This window comes from Zeus faber (genome assembly GCF_960531495.2).
Source record: "Zeus faber genome assembly, chromosome: 21".
Lineage (NCBI taxonomy): Eukaryota > Metazoa > Chordata > Actinopteri > Zeiformes > Zeidae > Zeus > Zeus faber.
In genome coordinates, this window is record NC_137208.1 from 21,514,095 (window position 1) to 21,534,488 (window position 20,394).

Consider the following 20,394-nt stretch of genomic DNA (forward strand, 5'->3'; position numbering starts at 1 on the left):
TTTTGTTTTCCATTTCGCTGCTGTGACGTTGCCCTTGCCTCTGCGTGTCTCTGCATCTGGGCACCCTAGACAGGGTTCGGCAGAGCAACCACAGACTTCTGCTGATGGCTCCGAACTGGCTGGGAAGATCATGGTTACCTGTCCTGCTTAGAAGGTCAAATATGACATCCGACTCTGCGTCGCCTGCAGGTTTGGGTCTGGCCTCTCGGGACCCAGACCCCCTCCTGGCATTATCTGATCAGACAGTTGTTCAGACCATACTTAGCTCTCGGGGGCCCTCCACCCGTTGCCTGTGTGCCATCAGGTGGATACTATTTGCAGCTTGGTACGAAGACTACGGTGAAGTTCTCGACTGGAAGCCAACCGATCACCATTAAGGTTTATGTAGCCGCTATTTCAGCGCATCACACCAAGGTGGAAAACCGAACGACTCAAGTTACTCGCTTCCTCAGAGGGGTCAGGCGGCAGAATCTGCCTCAAGTCACATCATGTATCCCCGTGGGGCTAGCCAGTGGTTTTGGAAGCGCTGTGCCTTCCCCCCATTTGAGCCCATCAGGGAGGCCAAGTTGAAATTGTTGTCTATTAAGACGGCATTCCTCCCGGCCCCTTGCATCAGTGAGACGAGTGGGGGAGCTTCATGCTCTGTCAGTTAGCCCAAGATGCATGCATTGGAACACTGATGACTCAGGCATCACGCTGTGGCCAAACCCCTCGTTCCTCCCGGAACGGTTGTTTCCCCTTAATGTGAACCAGAGAATTGAGTTACATGCCTACACCCTTTCAGGGCCAGGAGGGTGGGGGAACTGAGGGGCAGGAGCGAGTGTGCTCAGTGTGTGCACTCAGGGCCTACGTGGGGACAACGGCAAGCCTTCGTAGTTCTGATAATCTTTTTGTTTGTCATGGCGGATGCAATAGCAGCCCAGCCCTGTTAAAACAGACATTGTTCCAATGAATTGTCGAGGCTATTATGCATGCCTACGGGTCTGAAAGCCTACCTATACCTGAAAGGCTTACATGCCATTTTACCTGGAACATGTCCACCTCATGGGCTGCCCTTTGGAGCGGTACAGTTGGGAGACATTTGTACTGCAGCTACCTGGTCTTCACCATGTACATTTGGCCGCTTCTACAGGGTCAATGTAGTGGTTGCTCATGCTGTTGCTGCAGCGGTCCTGCCAACATCTTTGTAGTCATGAGATGGTGAGTTCCTCGTGACCACGTTGGTACAAACCATCCAGTGGCCAAAGGCACAGTCTCTGACGGTAAGTCGGAATGAAATAGAACGAGAGTTACGCATGTAACTACGGTTCTATGAATTCCAGATGACCGTCAGAGTTTCTTGTCACTCAGAATCTTGGCGAGAAGATCCTGAAGGGGTGTCCTTCGTGATGACGCAGGCTTATATAGGGAGGGTGGCCCTGCGTCAGCCAAGGACAACAGGTGACTTCGTTGGTATACACACTACCTGCGTAGTCGCGAGATGGAGAAGACCCAGTGCTTAAAGGCACCATCTCTGACAGTCAGTAGGAATTCATTGAACCGTATTTACATGCGTAACTCGTTTTATTTTATTGATTGTTGAGTCTTGCCCTGTTGTTTTATTTTTTATTTAGTCCTTTGTCATTTTTTATTTGGTTCACTGATACCCCAGCCTTGGGATATATTGAGTTTTATTCCGGCATAGTAACCTTTCATGAGGAGTGAGGAAAATCTTTTAAGAAAATGTTGAAAATAGAATAAGAAAGAAAATGGAAGAAATTCTAATCAAATCTTCTCCTTTTTATATATTTTTTTATATTTACGTTATATGTATTGCAAATCTTCGCCTATTTTATTTTTACAAAACTCTGTGTTTGTTTATTTTTTGCAATTCTCCCCTTTTTTTTTTAAAGAAGGGGAGACTTTTGCTTTGCTCACTTTTGCTTGAAAATGTTCAAAACCCTCGCTCTCAGTGGGTGTTTTAGCGCCACAACAGGCTAGGATCTAGTGATGTGATATAGACCTTTTCAGCTAGGGGGGCGTTAAATACTCTGAGATGTCGTCAGATGTGATCGGATGCAATAAATATTGTTGCGCTGAGAGGCAAGTCTCAGGGATTCCTCCGGCCGCAGGACTCCACACACTCTCTTTGGCATCTCATTAGCACGCTGGCAGCGTTGGGCGGTGTCATCATTCAGTGCACGCAGTGCCATGCTAAGTGGGGCCTCCGCCACGAGCGCTGTTTATATTACTGTATTTAGAAAGCCCAGGCCCCGCCCCCTCCCCCACTCTATCTTTCCACTTAATTCAGTTAGTTTAGTCTTAGTTTTGTCTTCTTTCTTTTCCCGCCCCATGTTTCTTGCTTCCCTGCTTTCCTTGAGCGGCTCAGCTATTATCGGAGCCCCGGCAGGGACCACAGTTTGTGGATGGAACAAATGGTGGAAACCAGCTCTTGTGTTGCAAGATCAACATTGCAAGGCTGTACTAGTTCGTCAGCTCCGGCCAGAATGCAGTGAGAGCTCTGTGATGGTCAGAACAAGCGAGTGATGAAAGGTTCGGCTCCTTTTTGAGATTTGGTTCTCGGCAAGTCACTCAGTTAAAAGTGAAGACTTGTTCAATTTCCCCACGGTGAGCGAGGAAGGACTTCCTCTACGATGAACGAGAGTCTGAAGGGTCAGTTTGTCTCTGAGTTGTGGATATATTTCTTCCGTCAAAATAGTTTATTTTGGTGCAATGCAGAGTGTAAATCAGTCACATTCAATATGAATTATGCCAAATACCCTGGACTTTAATTTCCTTAGTCTGTGAGTCGAAGATTCACTCTTTTGCTGGAGTGACTCCTGTTCACAATGAACGAATCGTTTGCGGGTCTTGCATCACTACCTGTTAGTAGGCCATAATAATGGTTCTAGGTGTTAGTGGTGTTTTTAGTGGTTAACCGAATTGTAGTGTGCCCTGGGGTTATTCCATTGTAAAAAGGTTGGGAAACCGCTAGGAAAGGCTTGATTCCTTCCGCCTGAAGCAAGCCATTTCATTAGCTTTTCAACCCGCGGAACAGCGGCCTCGTCCAGCAGAAGTCCCTACCGTACGCATTCCGTCTGTAGAAAAACCCACATTTCACCAAAGCACCAGGGAGAATGATTTGTATGCATCGCATTTGGTGTTACTGGGCTTCGTCACTGCTTCGGCCTGGAATCACACGTTGAGCGACTTGACTTGATCGACTCTTATACTGTAGCTTGTAACACACATCATCTTCACACAGTGCGATGTGTGAGTTCTCTCTGGCGGAATCAGAAACGCGAGAATCGGCAATAACTGGCAACCACAGATTGAAATGGAATCAGAGCTGGAAGTCATTGTGTGTATGTGTGGGACTCTACTTCCCTCCTGCTAATCACCATATAGTCTCTAAGTAGCTCTTCAGACCTGGGAATAGCAGCCGTTGCCCTCATACAGAGAGAGAGGGAGAGAGAGAGGGAGAGAGAGGCTCCTGAAATGTCACAGCCCCGGCAGGAAATAACGGCGGGAAGATGGCATCGATCTCGCCTTTTGAAATGTCACCTCCAGCCCCTGGAGGTTGGCTGGCATCTCCATTTTAGGGCCAATGAACGCGGATCAATGGACAGATAAGATGGCAAGGTTGTGATAAGCCCCGGACCATTTTTTTATTGATGGACATTAATATGTCAACATCCGTCCAAAAAGGAAGAGAAAGCCTTCCTGAAATGGAACGCTTTTATGACCACATTGAATGGGTTTGAGAGCATGCAGCGCCCTCCTGTGTTCCGCAAAGGAAGTTCCAGGTTCAGGTCAAATACAGAATCTAATGCAGTGTTTCCAGACCTTTCTTCTGCCCTTTGCACACTTTTCACCACGAAACAATCCCACGGCACACCGTTATCCTGTGAACCACTAAAAAGGTCGAAATCATGTAGAACTGTGCTTATTATTGTGGCCTACTGATCGGGATGCAAGAGTCCCGCATAGCAAACAATTTGAGCGAGTCCACTCACAAACTGAAAATAATTACTCAGGGCTACATACTAAATTAAAGAGCCTGACAGCAGCAAAAGGCCAAGGTTTTTCGGAATAATACATTTTTAATGTGAGGGATTTACACTTTGCATTCCTCAAAAAAGTAAATTAAATCATTTTGACAGAATTAAATGATTCTTATCAGAATTCCATTCACGGCTCAGAGCCAAATGACTCATTTTGCTCTTGTCCATCGTTTAGAGAGTCAATGCTTTTACACCAATTAAATTAACAAGCAAAGTCTCAAACAACTCTTTTTCCTGAGTGGCTCGTCAAGAACCGAATTTAAAAAAAAGAGTGGTACTTTTTGATAAGTAAACTATAAACAAGTACACAACAATTGTGATGGGTAAATGACAAATAAGGTTTTTAAAGGGCGGTAAAAAAATGTATTGAGATAAATGCATTTACAGTATTTTATTTTGTAAAATAAATACATGTTTTGTTTATTCACTTATGTTTGGTAGTCTAACAGAAAAAACTAAATGCATATACACCAATACAAGATGACAAAATGCAGTGTCGCATCAAAGCAGTAGGCAATTCAAGTTAAGGAAAATGGCAATATGCAATAAACTTAAAAAAAAAAAAAAAAAAAACAATAAAATAAAAAAGAGAAAGAAAAGAAAATAAACCAAAAAAATGTCTGTATCAACAATTCAGATTCTGCCAAAAAATACTAAATGCATGTGTGTCAATACAAAAAAGACAAAATGTAGGAATAAGAAATAAAAAAAATAGCGATGTGCAATAAACTTAAGCACTAACAAAAATATTAAACAAACAATAAAAAATGAAACAATACAAAGTTTATACTGTTAAACTTAAATATAAAACATAAACAATAAAAAAAAAAATGACCTAAAATATAAACACATTACAAACATGAAAAAAATGGTTACATACAATAAACCCAAAAAATTTACAATAAACCTCTGCATCAACAATTTTAATTCTGGCAAAAAATACAAAATGACCAAATGCAGCATTGAATGCATTGCTGTGCCAGGTATCAGTGTTGTTCTGACCCGCTCTCCCCCTCCAGGCTCCAGATGCTGGAGGCCATCTGCAAGCACTGGGAGGGCCCCATCAGCCTGGCGCTGTACCTGTCGGACGCCGAAGCGCAGCAGTTCCTGCGCTACGCCCAGGGCTCCGAGGTGCTGATGAGCCGCGGCAACGTGGGCTACCACATCGTCTACAAGGAGGGCCAGTTCTACCCTGTCAACCTGCTGCGCAACGTGGCCATGCGACAGGTCAACACGCCCTACATCTTCCTGTCTGACATCGACTTCCTGCCCATGTACGGCCTCTACGAGTACCTCCGGTAAGGCCTGCCGCTAGAAAAGCACACTTACTGTATTTAGGTATTTGTTACGGAATGTGACTGTCATCACATTCCATGTAGTTTATATTTATGGTTTGATATCTTTAAAGTTGTATATTGCCATTTTTTCTTGTTTATTTCGAGGGTTTTTTTCCCTTCGTTTTTAAGGCTTGTTTTTATTGTTATTTATTTATTTATTTTTGTTCCATCCATCCATCCATGTTGATTTTGTTTTTAATGTAGATTTTCCTCCCCAAGGCTAATGTCAAACGCTTGTGAAGCTCATATTCACCTGAAAAAAGCATCTTGTCTCTCTTTGAGCCCATTACCTGCTACACCACATCACAGCGTGAATTGAGTTCTGTGTCGACTTCCTGTACGTACAGGAAGTCGGTGGTTCAGCTGGACATGGCCAACACCAAGAAGGCCCTGGTGGTGCCGGCCTTTGAGACGCTGCGCTACCGTCTGTCTTACCCTAAGTCCAAGGCAGAGCTGCTGTCCCAGCTGGACATGGGGACGCTGTTCACCTTCAGGTCAGTGCACGCAAATATTATCTACCTCTTGGGGGGAAAAGTGCAGTTTGTTCGATTTATGTACTTTATTTTACTTACTTATAAATAAATTATTTTAGTTATTTATTTAATAAATGTATTGTTTTCTGAAATTAAACTAAAATTATAATAATAACTAATAATAGCTCATAACAATAGCAACTAACAATAACAAATAATATAACATAATAACGATAGTAATAATTATTAATAACAATAATACAAATAATTACTCAAAACAATAACAAAATAGGATTTACTCCTAACAATAACAACAAGGATAATAACCACTAACAAAAACAAATAACATTCAATAACAAATAATGATAACCGTAATAACTAATAGCAACAATAATAATAACAAACAATATAACATGATAACAAACAACGGAAAAAGTAAGTATTTATAATACCTCATAATAATAATAAAGATAAATTATCTTGATTACTCTATATTATATGATACTATTACTATATTTGAAATAAAGCAATTAAAAATAAAATGGATCAGGACATCCAAAACTGAAATGTTTTTATAAATGCCCTGATAAAAGAAAACCCTGCAAATGAACTAAAATCTCTAAATAGTATAAGAATTCAAACTAATTACATTTAGTCATTTAGCAGACGCTTTTATCCAAAGCGACTTACAATTATTCAAACACCGATGGACGCAGCCATCAGGAGAAATTAGGTGTTAAGTGTCTTGCTCAAGGACACTACAGCATGCTAGCAGGAGGAGCCTGGGATCGAACCAGCAACCTTTAGATTACTAGAGACAAATAATGTTTACAGAAAATATGAATAACATAACATAACACAAAAAAAATGATTTCATAGAGATTATATCTGCGTACCTGCATAGCATTTTGTACGACACATTGATATGCAAACGTGTTTCAGTATGTCTGGAAAACCGTTTTTTTGGGGGTTTTTTTCCCCCTCCAGGTACCACGTCTGGACCAAAGGCCACGCACCGACCAACTTTGCCAAGTGGCGGACGGCGACCACGCCCTACCGCGTGCAGTGGGAGGCGGACTTCGAGCCCTATGTCATGGTGCGGCGCGACAGCCCCGAGTATGACCGGCGCTTCGTGGGCTTTGGCTGGAACAAGGTGGCCCACATCATGGAGCTGGACGCGCAGGTAGATGAGCCCTCATGTCCATTTGAAGTGTTGTGAGATGTATACAGGTGTGAATAACAATGGATGAGTAGATATAAATTATTACTATGTTATTACTCAATTATTACAATATATTCTACAGTTATTGCACATCCATAATCTTACAGTGCATTTAATTCATCTAGCGTGCTAATTGTTTCCTCAATGTCGGAATACAATAAGCTCGATAATCTGAAGCCGGTTTCTTCGTGTTAAGAAGCGTTAGTCAAGTGGCAACGAAAAGCCAGTCAATTTGGACAATCTAAAGCTTTGACCTGGCACCTTTGAACTCGGGGAAGAAAGATGATGTGTCCTTGACAAGAGGGCCACAAACATCGATAGTTTGGCTTTTTTGGGAGGGGGTAATTGAAGTTTCGACCCAAATTTTTAGCATTTCATCAAAATTTTCTTGAAATTAAATTTAAGTGAAATGTTAATTAAAGCAGCTGCACTTGTTACTTGTTGTTATTGTTCACTTCTTACTTATATTACGAGTGATGCGCAATGTTCCTTATATAATGATTCTGCAGATTACGCAGAGATGCGTTATCTGTTTTCTGTGCTTATTTGGGTGAGTAAAAGCAGTGTAATAAATAACTTATTGTTTATTATAAGTTTAGGTTTATTATATTGTTTATAAGTCTACTTTTGGTATAGATCTTAACTGTTTAGGTGTGTTGTTTATATATTCCCATATTTGTGATATTATTTACAATTGTTAATATTCAGATCAAAGTAACTTATTGGGAAACAAAATCATAAATCAAGACTGGAGAGTCAGCAGCAGTCACCGTCAGTGCTAAAAAATATGTCTAAATCGAATCGTGACCTTGAAATCGAAGATCAAATCCAATCGTAGATTTGGAGAATCGTGACACCCCTATTTATTATATAATGAACATTGCACAGCACTAAACTGCTGTTTAGTATTTATTTATTTATTATTTTCAGATATTTTTCCCCAATTTCTCTTTGAGATTTATTTTGTTCAAAACAGAGGAAGCTTAATGCTGTTCAGTTGTGTTGGAACATTTCCTTTTTAAAATGCAGATTTTTATTTGAAGACGAACGTTTATTTTTAAAATGGATCTTTCTTTAAACCTTTATTCAAAGAAAAAGTAATTGCGGTTTTTTTTTTATTTACATATCATTATCTCATGTTATCTTCTTAAATATTTCCTCGTGGCCACATTGCTGAGCACCAGTCTTGTCTGCGTAAAAGGCATCACTCGACGTTAACGGATAGATCTGCAGTTCTCCCTAGTTACATCACATCAAGACAATGCTTAATCAATTATTTTTTCCTTTCTCACTGTAGGAGTACGAGTTTGTGGTACTGCCGAACGCCTACATGATCCACATGCCGCACGCGCCCAGCTTCGACATCACCAAGTTCCGATCGAACAAGCAGTACCGCGTCTGCCTCAAGACGCTCAAGGAGGAGTTCCAGCAGAACATGTCGCGGCGCTACGGCTTCGCCGCCCTCAAATACATGACGGCCGAGAACAACAGCTAGCCCCCCGGCCCCCCCCCACCCCCCACCATCACCACCACCACCACCATCAAGCCCCCCCCGACCGTGGAAAACCGACAGGGGAGAAGAGAGGGAGTGTGAGGGAGTGTGAGGGAGGGAGAAGAGGGAGCAAGGGAAGGGATGGGAGGTGTCCAACTCGGATGAAGAGGGAGGAGAGCTCTTCTTTTCCCCTTGGACAATCTAGAGCTTTGGGAATTACTTGAAGTGCCGAACTGTGGAGTTGGGGTTGGGATTGGAATTGGGGGGGGTCAAGGCTTATGTACCCCAACCCCCTCCATCCCCACCCCCACCCCCACCACCAGCCCCCCCCCCTCTCTCTCTCTCCTTGTTCTGGACATTGAAAAGAAACGCCAGGCGGTGAGTCTTTTTTCCCGGCCCTGCCATGAAAGCTCCCGTTGGGGAACGGAGGGTGACTCGTGACAAATGAGCATGGGTTCATCTTCGCCCACACACGGGCTGTTCAGCACTTAAGAAGAAAGAAACAAAAAATATATAGACGTCCACGCCACACAAGCCGAACTGAGCCGGACTGTGTGCAGCAAGCGGGCGAAAAAAGATTGTGACCATTCTCGGCCGTTACCGGGGAAAAAGCAGACATTCGTTGCCTTGCCACGTTTTAGACTGGGTGACTGAGCCCCCCCCATAGGCTGGAATTTGGTGTGTGCGTGTGTGTGTGTGTGTGTGCGTGTGTGCCTGTGTGCGTGTGTGCGTGCGGCTTGTGAAGAGGTGGAAGTACGTGAGCCTCGTTTTTACGCGTTGTGGACTGGTGTTGGAAAAAAATTGGAAAGGTTCCGAGTGCCATGAGAATAACTTAACCACCCCCCCCCGCAAAACGCCTGCCGGTTTAATTAATTTACCTTCCCATAGGAAAGTCCTTCTACAGAGCAGTGACGTGAGCCAAAAGCAAAGAGATAGGTGCCACAAATGAACCCCAGCCCTATGTGTCCGCAGCATTTCGATAGAGTGACAGTCCAAATCCAAAACAATGCAGCCGGTGGAATGTACTTTTCCGGTGGAGTCGACTCATCCTCATCGTTGCAATTCCTTGCTACTTTCTTTGGGTCAGTATTATTTATCAGTCTGTGTTTACAGTCCAAACGTCGTGGTGCGGATTGGTGAAACTGCCTCCCCTCCACTCCACTTCTGAAATGGCCGCCCTACATCAAAACAAAATTGTTTTACAAGCGGTTGGGATTTTCCACAACACACAACAATGGTGTTCTTATTGGGGACGAAGGACAGTCTGTGAGATGTGTATTTTTTTCGGCAGTATTACTGTGTACACACATTAGTATGTGTGTACATTGAACGTGTGCGTGTGCGTGTGTGCGTGTGCGTGTGTGTGTGTGCGTGTGTGTGTGTGTGTGTGTGTGTGTGTGTGTGTGTGTGTGTGTACATGCACAAGTTTGTGCGTGTGGCTTTCACAAAAAGCAATGTACTGAAAAAGGGCATCTTGAGAGGAGGACATGGGAACTCACAGGACAGTGTTGATGGACATGCTGCTACCTGAATAAAAGCTAACAAGTGTGAAACCACAAATCTGTTGTTTTTTTTCCCACCCCTTGAGAGGAAAAGGGTGAAATGTTTTGTGTGTTTTATATGCTATGGTTCAGCCATTTTATCACCCTGAATGAGACAGCCAGTCTATCTGGGCTTTTTGATCGCAGGGAGCTTTTCAGGAACCAAGAACTTAGTTCCTTGTACTTTTGCGACTTAGGCCTTTTTCCATAGCATCCACCAAATGGGTTCCACTTGGATAGTTCCATTCACCCCAAAAGTCACAATGGCACCTTTCGAGAGAGAACGTGAACCATTTGGGTGGAGTACTGAACAAAGGTCAAAACATGACCTCCACCAAGCACACGACCACCATTTTAAAACACCAACCGATGGACCATCAACGGAGTTCAAGCCCAAAGGGCAAAGTGTCGAAATGACGGATCAAAACTCACCAGTCTGGCCTTCGGTCAAGATTCATGTGCTCCTAACCAATCTTCCCGCCCCTCTCTCTTTCTCTTTCTCTCTCTCTCACTCAGTGTTCTAGATAAGTCTCGGCGTGACCTTCTGCTGATTTGTATTATCTCCACGGTGCCTGGGCGAGGTGGGGAAAGCAACATTTCCCTTAAGCTAGGGTCACATTACATGATTTCAAGGCTGATTTGGCAACGCTTTAAGATCGGGATAGTCCAGGGTAGTCGCAGCCATCATCGATATGTGTGTGTGAGTGACTCAAATCGTTCTCTCTCAATACAATCCCAATCGGCCAGGTCATGATTCAATCAAACATGTTTGATTCTTCTGTGATTTTCTTTCCATAATCCTGTGGCGTGTGTGCATTAAAGCCTCAAATCGCAACAGCAGTTTTCTAACAGGCAGTGAGATCTCAAGCTCACCCGAGGGGCAAAGAAAGAAAGTGGTAAGTGGGCGAGTGTGGACTTCTGAAATGGATGAGCGACTTGTGAAATTGTGTCAGACTCATGGGTGTCTATTCATGTGTAATGTTAGCGCTGCAAGTTTGCTGCACAAACAACCACAGTAGCGAGCTGTATGGCATCTATGTTTGTTTTGGTGTAAGAAAGAATGCAAGATTTTGAGCATTTCACAGGAAGACACATTCTCGCCAGTGCTGGTGTCGGAAAGGTTCAGGCGGTTTTGTTCAGTATTCGATAATTATTTACTGTTTATTTAGTTACGATTTGCTGTGGTAAATGCGAGCCTGCTGTTTAGTGTATATCAGGTCCCTAGTTATGGTATCCTTCGCTCACCTCTCTGCTGCGCAAGAAAGACAATCCCTGCTACCAAGTACCTGAGGAAACCATGCCAAGCCTGAGAAGCACGGAGAGACACCTCGCTAAAGACCCAGTGCGAGCCAAGGCCTACGGCTCAGAGATTCAGAAGCTAGTCCACACTGGTGCAGTTAGGAAGATCCAGCAACCACCCCGGGAGAGCAATCGTGGTATGCCCCCCACCAAATGGTGACTCATAATAACAAGAACCACATTGTCTTCAACTGCTCCTACCAGTACCGAGGTCAGAACCTGAGTACCTACTGCCTGGACCTACGCTCAGAGCCTCACTCCTAGGGGTGCTGCTGAGGTTATGGGAGCATGCAGTGGCTATTAGCGGAGACATCAAGGGCATGTTCCATCAGGCCCACCTCCTCCCGGAATACCTGCCTCTCCTTCGATTCATGTGGCGAGACGGGACAAAGGCAGGTGTACAAGTGGCAGGTCCTGCACTCCAGTACGACATGCAGGCCATGCTGTGTGACGTTCGCCCTGCAGCGCCATGTTTACAACCACAGCCAGGCAGGCGACACCGTGAGGTTCTCCGTCGAAAGGTGCTTCAATGTCGATAACTGCCTGCAGTCTGTTCACTCCCGAAGAGGCCAGTTAGTCGACAAGCTGAGAGAGCTACTAGCGTTGGGGGGGAGGGGGCTTCGACCTTCGACAGTGGGCTAGTAACATGCCAAGTGTTGTGGAACACCTACCTGAAGACGCCAGGTCAGACAGTCTTGAGCTCTGGCTCGCCCACAAAAACTCCCCCGGATCTACCCTCGGACTTAGCTGGCACTGTCAAAAAGAAACCTTCTTGGTTATAAACACCAGCAGTTAGACTACCGAGTGTTGACCATGTGGAAATTCTACAAGGTCTTCACTAGTCAATATGAGGGAAGGATGAACACCCTAGGGTTCATTGTACCCTCCTCTATGTGAGCCAAGATGCTAGTCCGACGACTCTGGGAGAAGCACTGGAACTGGGACGATCCCCTACTGCCCCAAGACCTCCTGCAAGCTTGGCATGACTGGGAGAGTGAGCAGCAGTTCCTTATCCAAGTGACTCTGCCACACATATACGTGCTTGGGAAGTGGACCAACCTCATGTCTCCCGAGAGATCCACATGACATGCAATTCGTTGGAGCCTATGGCTCCTAGGTGTACATGCGGACAGTGGATTGCCAATTTGGTGTCTAATTGTCCTTCCTGGAGGCGCGGTTCAGAGTAGTACCCAAGCAACTACACTCAAAGCCCAGACTGGAGCTGTGCGGCGCAGTTGCTGGAGCCCAGTTGACAACCTGGAAAGGGAACTCACCTTGAAGGTAATCAGACCGTTAATTCATTCTACAACCATGCTGACATGGCTGTAGTCAGAGTCCTGCCGCTATAAGGTTTTTGTCTGTACCAGGGGGGCAGAGATCCAAGACGTCACAGATTCCCGTGATTGGCGTTATGTGGATGCAGAGAGGATCCCTGCCAATAACATCACAAGAGGCAAGACCCTGAAAGGAGCCCAACAGGGAGACCAAGGACCAACCTTTTCCCTCCAACCCCCAGCCATGTGGCCAACAAAGCCCTCTGCAGTGTCAGAGGTGGACGCATCGGAGCTCCGTAAATCCACCTTCTGCGGCACTGCCTCCATCAGGTCCAAAGCGCTGGCAAACACGAATAGGGGCAGCACCTCGATGGAACTCCTCAAAGTTACAGCGCAGGAGCTACACATGGTGGCAGGCCAGGGCTGGGACCCTACTGCTGAGACATACCGGGAGGCAGAGACCCTCATCTACCGGAGAGCCCAGCAGGACAGTCTTCCAAATGAGCTCCAACTCCTGAAGGCCGGTAAGCCCTTCCCTTCCAATAGTAGACTACTCACCCTGTCTCCAAAGCTAGACGAAGCTGGAGACCTCATCCGTGTGGGAGGCAGGCTTCGCCGCACCGAAGCCCTAGATCCAGGTACTATGCACCCAGTAGTAGTAGACCCCTGTCACCCATCCAGTAGGCTCCTTATCCAAGACTACGACAGTCATCTACATCATCCCGGTCCAGAGAGGGTGTTTGCAGAGCGCGGCGCAGCATCTGGATCCTGCGAGAGCGGGAAGCCATTCGCTGCTACCAGCACACCAGCAGCGAGTGTCGACGATTGAAAGCCAGACTCGCTGTCTCCAAGATGGTCAAGCTACCTCCAGCATGTCTGCGTCTCTTCAAGCCTGCCTTCTATTCCACTGGGATGGATTGCTTTGGACCACTACAGGTCAAGATGGGTTGACATCTTGATGTTGTGCGTTGTTGACGAGATGTACGTTTTCACTTTGTCACTGAACCTACCTGTTGAATGTTATTTGTCTATAAAGTATTTGGTCTGAGTTCCTATATAGGAATACTTAGCACAGCGTTTGGCAAGTCAGATAGCTTTGAGCTAGCAGGCCTAGTTAACCTGTTAGTTGGGGGAGTCACATGCCAGGCGTGTTAGCTAAATGTGCATTATTTGCAGAAAGATTTATAGATTGAAATACCTACAATTGATGTTTGTATCACTTTTTCCTGTTACATATGTCATACTTGAGATATAGTATTTACCAAATTCCTTTATTTGTTTATCTTTCAGACTACACACACACACACACACACATATAAATAAATTTGTATCAGAACTTTGACTTGAATTAAAGCAACTGAACACCACTCCATGCCTCCATGCATTTTGACTGATTCCCTGAGGGCAAGATACTGCATTAATTGAGCCAACACCAAACCTATACAGTCCGTAACGGAGTCCTCCTCCACAGCTGGAGTACCGCAAAACTCTGTTCGCCTATTTTCCGTCTTTAGATTTGTGGTCCTCAAAGACGGCAGTTGTTATGTGTGTGTGTGGAAAGGAGACCGGAAATCTGCAAATGCACAATTGTTAAATGTGCGCTGCTCAATCTTTTCATTGTCGATCATGATTTAAAATATCATGTAATGTGGCCCCAGCTTTAGGAACTGGTAAGGATCCAGTTTCCAGGTGGTTCCAGGCTAAATGGTCCCTCATTTAAGGCCTGTACCTTGGCGAAAAGGGGCTATTTACTTGCTCCTCATTCACACCTATAGGGCTATTACAGTCTCTACTTAGTCTAACCTGGACCACTTTAGAAGTTGGCCAAAACCAGTGCTCACTTCTCACTATCTCTGGACGAATTCAACATTTTCCACTTAATGTGGAAAAGAGTGGCTCATTTGAATCTTAAATCCAAATGTACATTAAAACAGAGTAGGGGGCAAGTCGCCTTTCCCCAAGGAAAAATGTCCTCAGACAGCTCTTTTAATGAAGATTTCAGGACATAATTGATCTTATTGGAGAGGCTATTAAGATTTTTCAGAATCGCTTACTACTTTGATTTCGATTTTAATGATTAATGTTGGGGGGTGGTTGATTTCCAGATAATTGGGGGACGTTGGCCTTATGATAATGTTGCTCTGTGCAAATTCACCCTACAGATAACTTACTTGCATAAGTGCATGGTGGAGCCACTGAAGAGCTTTAGTAGTGCATTTAGTGTTGGCACAGTAGAATAAATCACTATAAGTAACTCCATCAATCTCCAAGAGAATCTTTTTGAATAGACAATGTATATCTTCAAATATATTTTATGAAGTACAGATATCAGAAAATAAAAACAAAAAGGACCACAGGAAACACAAAATGAGTTATTTAGAAGAAAGAAAGTAGTATTGAGAAAATGAATGGACGTCTTAACCTTGGTCTCAATGGAGCAGACAGGAAGTCAAAGTTCTTGGTCAGTTGTTACAACTATTTATTTTATTGATGTCGTTCTATTTGTAAAATAATTGTATGACTGGTGTTGGACGATTGCCTTCGATCCCTATCGAACTATAACTTCAAACACAGCTTGTAAGTATGGAGTCTATTCTGAGCTGTCAAAGATTAACAACGGGATCGCTCTATAGGAACTCACACCTATTACAAAATGGAAAAAAACACTATGTGAACACCAATTAAGCTATGGCATTCAATGCGATAGCTCATGAACCCGAAAAATTAAGTGTAGGAAAGTCTCACAAAATCCATATCGTCGGCGGTTTTGGAATTACGCATTGCGGTCTTCTTTGCCAGAACTCTTCCACCGGTGTGAATGTAGTCCCCCCAGCACCCTGGCTGAAAGGGCAGCCTATTGACCATGGTGAGATTTGACAGGTGCGTTTGAGGACCTCGCAATGCAATAATTTGTGCAAAATAAATTTCATATATGGTCTGAGCTGCAGCAGGGGGTGGAGGGAAATGTCATTATAAAACAACAACACATGTTTTGTCTTTATTTGCGCGCAAAGTCCAGGCGGGGTGCCGTTGTGCCCCTTGTCCATGTGGAGGAGCGAATGGTGGACGGTGATGGATCGCTTCAATCGGGATGCTCCAGACACTCGATTAGAGCCCTACGTGAGGAGACTGTGGTTAAAGCCCTGGAGTGGTGGGGGCGGCGGATCAGGCCACAAAGCCCAGCTTCTCACAAGCATTCCCTACCGCGCCTCGGCTACGGCCACCTCCGGGTTCTATCATCTAGGGGGACTCGGGTGATAACTCCCGCCCGTCTGTCGGCCTTGCTGGTCTCATCTTGTCCCAGAACCCCCCCCCCCCCCCCCCCCAACCATGACACCATGTGGGGTTCTAGGGCTATTCCTATAACCAGAAGCCTCCTTTGATTTGATTAGCTTCAGTCAGGGAAATTAGAATTCTGACTTAAAGGCATGTTGGAGAGTTAAAGGTGTGGTTCCCGCCCTTAACACAAATGCACCCCGGGAAGTTTGCACCTTTGGCGGGGTCATATGAAAAGCATCTGGCATTGTCCACCTTTGAGAAATAAATCCAGAGGTGTCATGCAATAACCTGAATAGACCTGAATAATGAATACACCAGAAGAATTTGAAAAGACTAAAGGATTACACACTATGCACTGTAGGATTTAAGGACGGGTGATCACAGTGGATCGGGCATCTTGGGATTCTGGGAAGACCAAAGACTTGAGATGCAAGACTTGAGAAAATTCTCACAAGAGTCCCAGACAAGTCCGGTTGATCACAAGAGGGTCTCGAATCGAACAACCGCTGGTGGTGATTGGAGGAACCCTTCAGACCAGAGATTTCCTTATGATTCTCTTGGGATCTTGAAAATGTCCAAAATCCAAGCAAACCGTTTAATTGGGGTTAAGTCAGGGGGGTCGCGGTGAAATTAGAAGCTCATGCGTTCAGCATGCCAAAAAGTTATCACCACATTTGGCATCTTACTTTCATGTTATTTTGATTTGTTCATGGAAAATAGATTTTTGTCTATCTTGCCCAGATTCAGATGAGAGGGGCTATACCAATTTCATCCCTGGGTGTCCAGAATCGAGATAGCGACGGGCTGCACTCTAACTGTGTTAGCTCAATGCAAAGCTCCAAAGGGGATCAGCTAGCCTAGCTCCTGTGAAATTAGGTAAATACACATTCCAGCATCTGAAAAGCTGAGTTATTTAAGTGATACATCTTGCATCTTCATAAAAAAGTAAAACATAAAAACTGTAAACTCTTGGTTAGCTGCATTTGGAACTAACGTTTGGTGATAAATTTGTTAATATATATATATATATATGTGTGTGTGTGTGTGTGTGTGTGTGTGTATAATTGTACCCCATTTGGATGGGGTGCAAACTGCTTTGATTCTCAAAGGAGGAGTTAGGAGTTAGTATAAATAAGTTTCTCTCTCTCACACCCGTACACACAGCTCCACCACAAACCAAAAGATCATCCCCTTTTATTTGAACTACAGGTACTGAATACGTTTGATCCTCAAAAAGCTTGCCAATGCCTCATAGTCGTTACATGAGACAGGTGCTGATCTAAATTGTGGGAATTGACTCTGTTGCTGTCTGAGCTGGGCAACACACTGACATAAAAAGGTCCCACTCGTCATTTCCTCACTCCGTAACTCAGAATTGTCAGAAGAGGAACATGAGCAGAAGATTCTCAGTCAATGAAGCCCTCACTCTAATCTTAGACAGTGAGAGAGGAGGAAGCGTCTGACACTGAGGACAATGTTGAACATAATTGGGAGTACAATGAATCATCCTCAGACTCAGTTGAAACATCATTAGAATGGTCGATAGGGTACCAGATTTGCAGTTACATGAGTCCATGACATCAGATCTGCCTTTGAACTGTTCATACCATAGTCAGTGGAGAGGATTATTCTGGACATCACAAACCTGGTGCTTTATGGTTCTTTGTATATTCATTCAAATGTGCTGTCTTGTTATTAAACAATTTTAATTAAATTGTTTATAGGACTGTTTTATTTGAATTACATTTGACATCATCATTATGTCAAGGCCATTGGTCAATAATTAGTGGAAATTGTGTGCTTTGTAATGAAAAACCAGTGGTGTAATATCAAGAGAAAACTGAAATATCTGGTCAAGTTTGTAAAGATAGTCAGTGACATGATGATCATTTGAAATCATTACTTTTTGAGGAGGTTAAATGTGCACATCTCACAATTTTAAGGTGACTTATACTTCTACTATAGCACCGGACATTTCTGGCCGAAACAGTATCCATTGGTTAAACACTGAAACATTATTAGGGTTAGGGTTAAAAACGATTTGTTCGCTACAGTGACTTTGTTTGAGAATTTAAGTGGTTAATAGTGTAGATCGTAGTGTGGGATATTTTTTCCATTGTAAGAGCTACATGCCTACGAAGAAGCAGCATCTATGCGTTGGGGGCAGGCAGGAGATTCCATCATCATCATCATACGCTGCCCTGAACCATTCATTCATTCATGGATGAACGTTCATTGAATGAATGAATGAATGAATGAATGAAATAAAGAAAGGAGTGAGGCAGGCCAGACAGTCTTAAAACATGCTTCAACTCCTGATTTTCTGCCTGTTCTTTTCCTCAAAGTCTTACCTGCTGATACTTAAGTTAGGGTAGCGTTACTTTCAAAAGATATTCCCATTAGTACAGTAGTTCTCCAAATCCAATGAGTGAGGGTTAGGAAGCACTAAGTCAAACACTTACTGCTTTTATATCTTAATTTCCTTGCTATGCCTTTTATATCTCTATAATATCTCTAATATCTGGGTATATGTAACTGGTTACTAGATTCAAAATGGCAGCCCCGCCACTGACGTGTACTGCAGTTTTCGTTGAGACTGAGTCAATTATTTAGTCATTTGCAATATAGGAAATATACAGTTTATGTATTGCAGCATCTGTGTATCATGTCTTTAGTTGTTTTGTAGCGACCTCCACTGTTCAAAGGATGTAAAACAGCTGGACATGACACTGGACACTGCACCACTAAATCTAATGGTCCTTAACTCCTCTTGGCTCGGGATCCACATTTTGTCCTTCATCATGAAGTCGCGCTCTGAATATAAATGGTATTTCAACAATTGTAATTAAGCCGTCCCGAACCGCACGGGGAAGAACAGAGACTTTTCTTCCATCTTCTGTTTTGTGCTTCATGGAGACGTGACTGAGCGGAACGTTCCCAGCCTCTTCGCTGCAGCTGGCAGGCTTCCAACCCCTCCGAGCAGCTCAGGACACAGAACTCTCCAGCGGCAAGACAAAAAGGTGGAGGTTTGTGTTTTTACACTAACTGTAGCTGGTGTAATGGCGTGACAGTGAGCCTGCAGCGCTGTTCTCCTGATCTGGAAACTTTCTTTGTTCACCGCAAACCCTTCTATTCTCCCCATGAGTTTGTTTCATTCATGCTGGTCGGTGTTTACGTTCCACCGCTGGCCCACGTGCAGGACGCACAGTGCATGCTCGCCGACAACATACGGCGTGTGGAACGGACAAACCCGGACTCCTTTGTTATTGTCCTTGGCGACTTCAACAAAGGAAACCTCAGCCACGAACTCCCCAAATTTAGACAGTTTATTAAATGCCCTACCTGAGAGGAGAATACTTTGGACCACTGTTACACCACAGTAAGCAGTGCCTATCACGCCGTCCACCGAGCTGCAATGGGACACTCTGACCACGTCATGGTCCACCTGATTCCTGCATACAGGCAGAAATCAAAGCTGTGCAAAACTGTGGTGAAGACATTGAAGAAGTGGACCAGCGAAGCTGTGGAGGATCTTCAGCTGGGCTCAGACTGCACCGACTGGGGCGTTTTCAGGACTGCTACCAACAGTCTGGATGAGTACACAGAGGTTGTGACATGAGTTGCAACATGTGCGTTGGAGCAACGACGAGCCCTGGCTCACACCTGAACTCTGACAGCGAAGGACAGAGAAGGGAGAGGCGTTTAGGAGTGGGGACAGACATGTTAAAAGTGGCTATGTACAGGTTTTGCAAGGAGGCGTGAGATGCTAAACGACTGCGGTCACAGTGACTCCAACACCAGTTCTCAGTCAATGACTCTGCCTCTGTTTGGAAAGGGTTCAGACAAATAACGAACCTCAAACCAAACACACCTCACTCCGTGAACAACTCACGCCTGGCCAACGACCTGAACAACTTCTACTGTCGCTATGAAAGACAATAGGCCAGTCCTGACACCATCCCCTGTGACACCTTGCACCAGCCCCAGCGGACCAGCTTCACCTTCCCCAACACAGCAGGAGAATGGGCCTCTTCATAATGACTCAGTTGTCTCCGGTGTTCACAGACATTTTCAACACCTCACTGGAGACAGGCTATGTACTGGCCTGCTTCAACCCCCACTAGTCCCAAAAAAGCCAAGGACCACAGGACTTAACAATTACAGACCCATCGCCCTGCCCTCTATGGTGATGAAGTCTTTTGAATAGCTTGTGCTGTCCCACCTGACATCGATCACAGACCCTCTCCTGGACCCCCTGTAGTTTTCCTACAGAGCCAACAGGTCTGTAGCCAACGCAGTAAACTTGGCCCTCCACTTCATCCTCCAGCACCTTGACTCCTCAGGAAGCTACGCCAGGATCCTGTTTGTTGATTTGAGCTCTGCCTTCAACACAATCATCCCGGCTCTTCTGCAGGACAAGCTCTCCCTTGAGTC

At 44.6% G+C, this 20,394-nt stretch overlaps 1 protein-coding gene across 1 annotated transcript in view; it reads left to right on the plus strand.

The window, feature by feature from the left end:
• Positions 1 to 10,091, plus strand: part of large1 (LARGE xylosyl- and glucuronyltransferase 1) — an 89,838-nt gene extending 79,747 nt beyond the window's left edge. The window contains exons 12-15 of the mRNA XM_080022717.1: positions 5,063 to 5,341; positions 5,728 to 5,874; positions 6,841 to 7,036; positions 8,373 to 10,091. Coding sequence (XP_079878843.1) covers positions 5,063 to 5,341; positions 5,728 to 5,874; positions 6,841 to 7,036; positions 8,373 to 8,570 — 820 coding nt within the window. The 3' untranslated portion in view covers positions 8,571 to 10,091. The remainder of the gene's footprint in view (positions 1 to 5,062; positions 5,342 to 5,727; positions 5,875 to 6,840; positions 7,037 to 8,372) is intronic.
• The last annotated feature ends 10,303 nt before the right edge of the window (positions 10,092 to 20,394 follow it).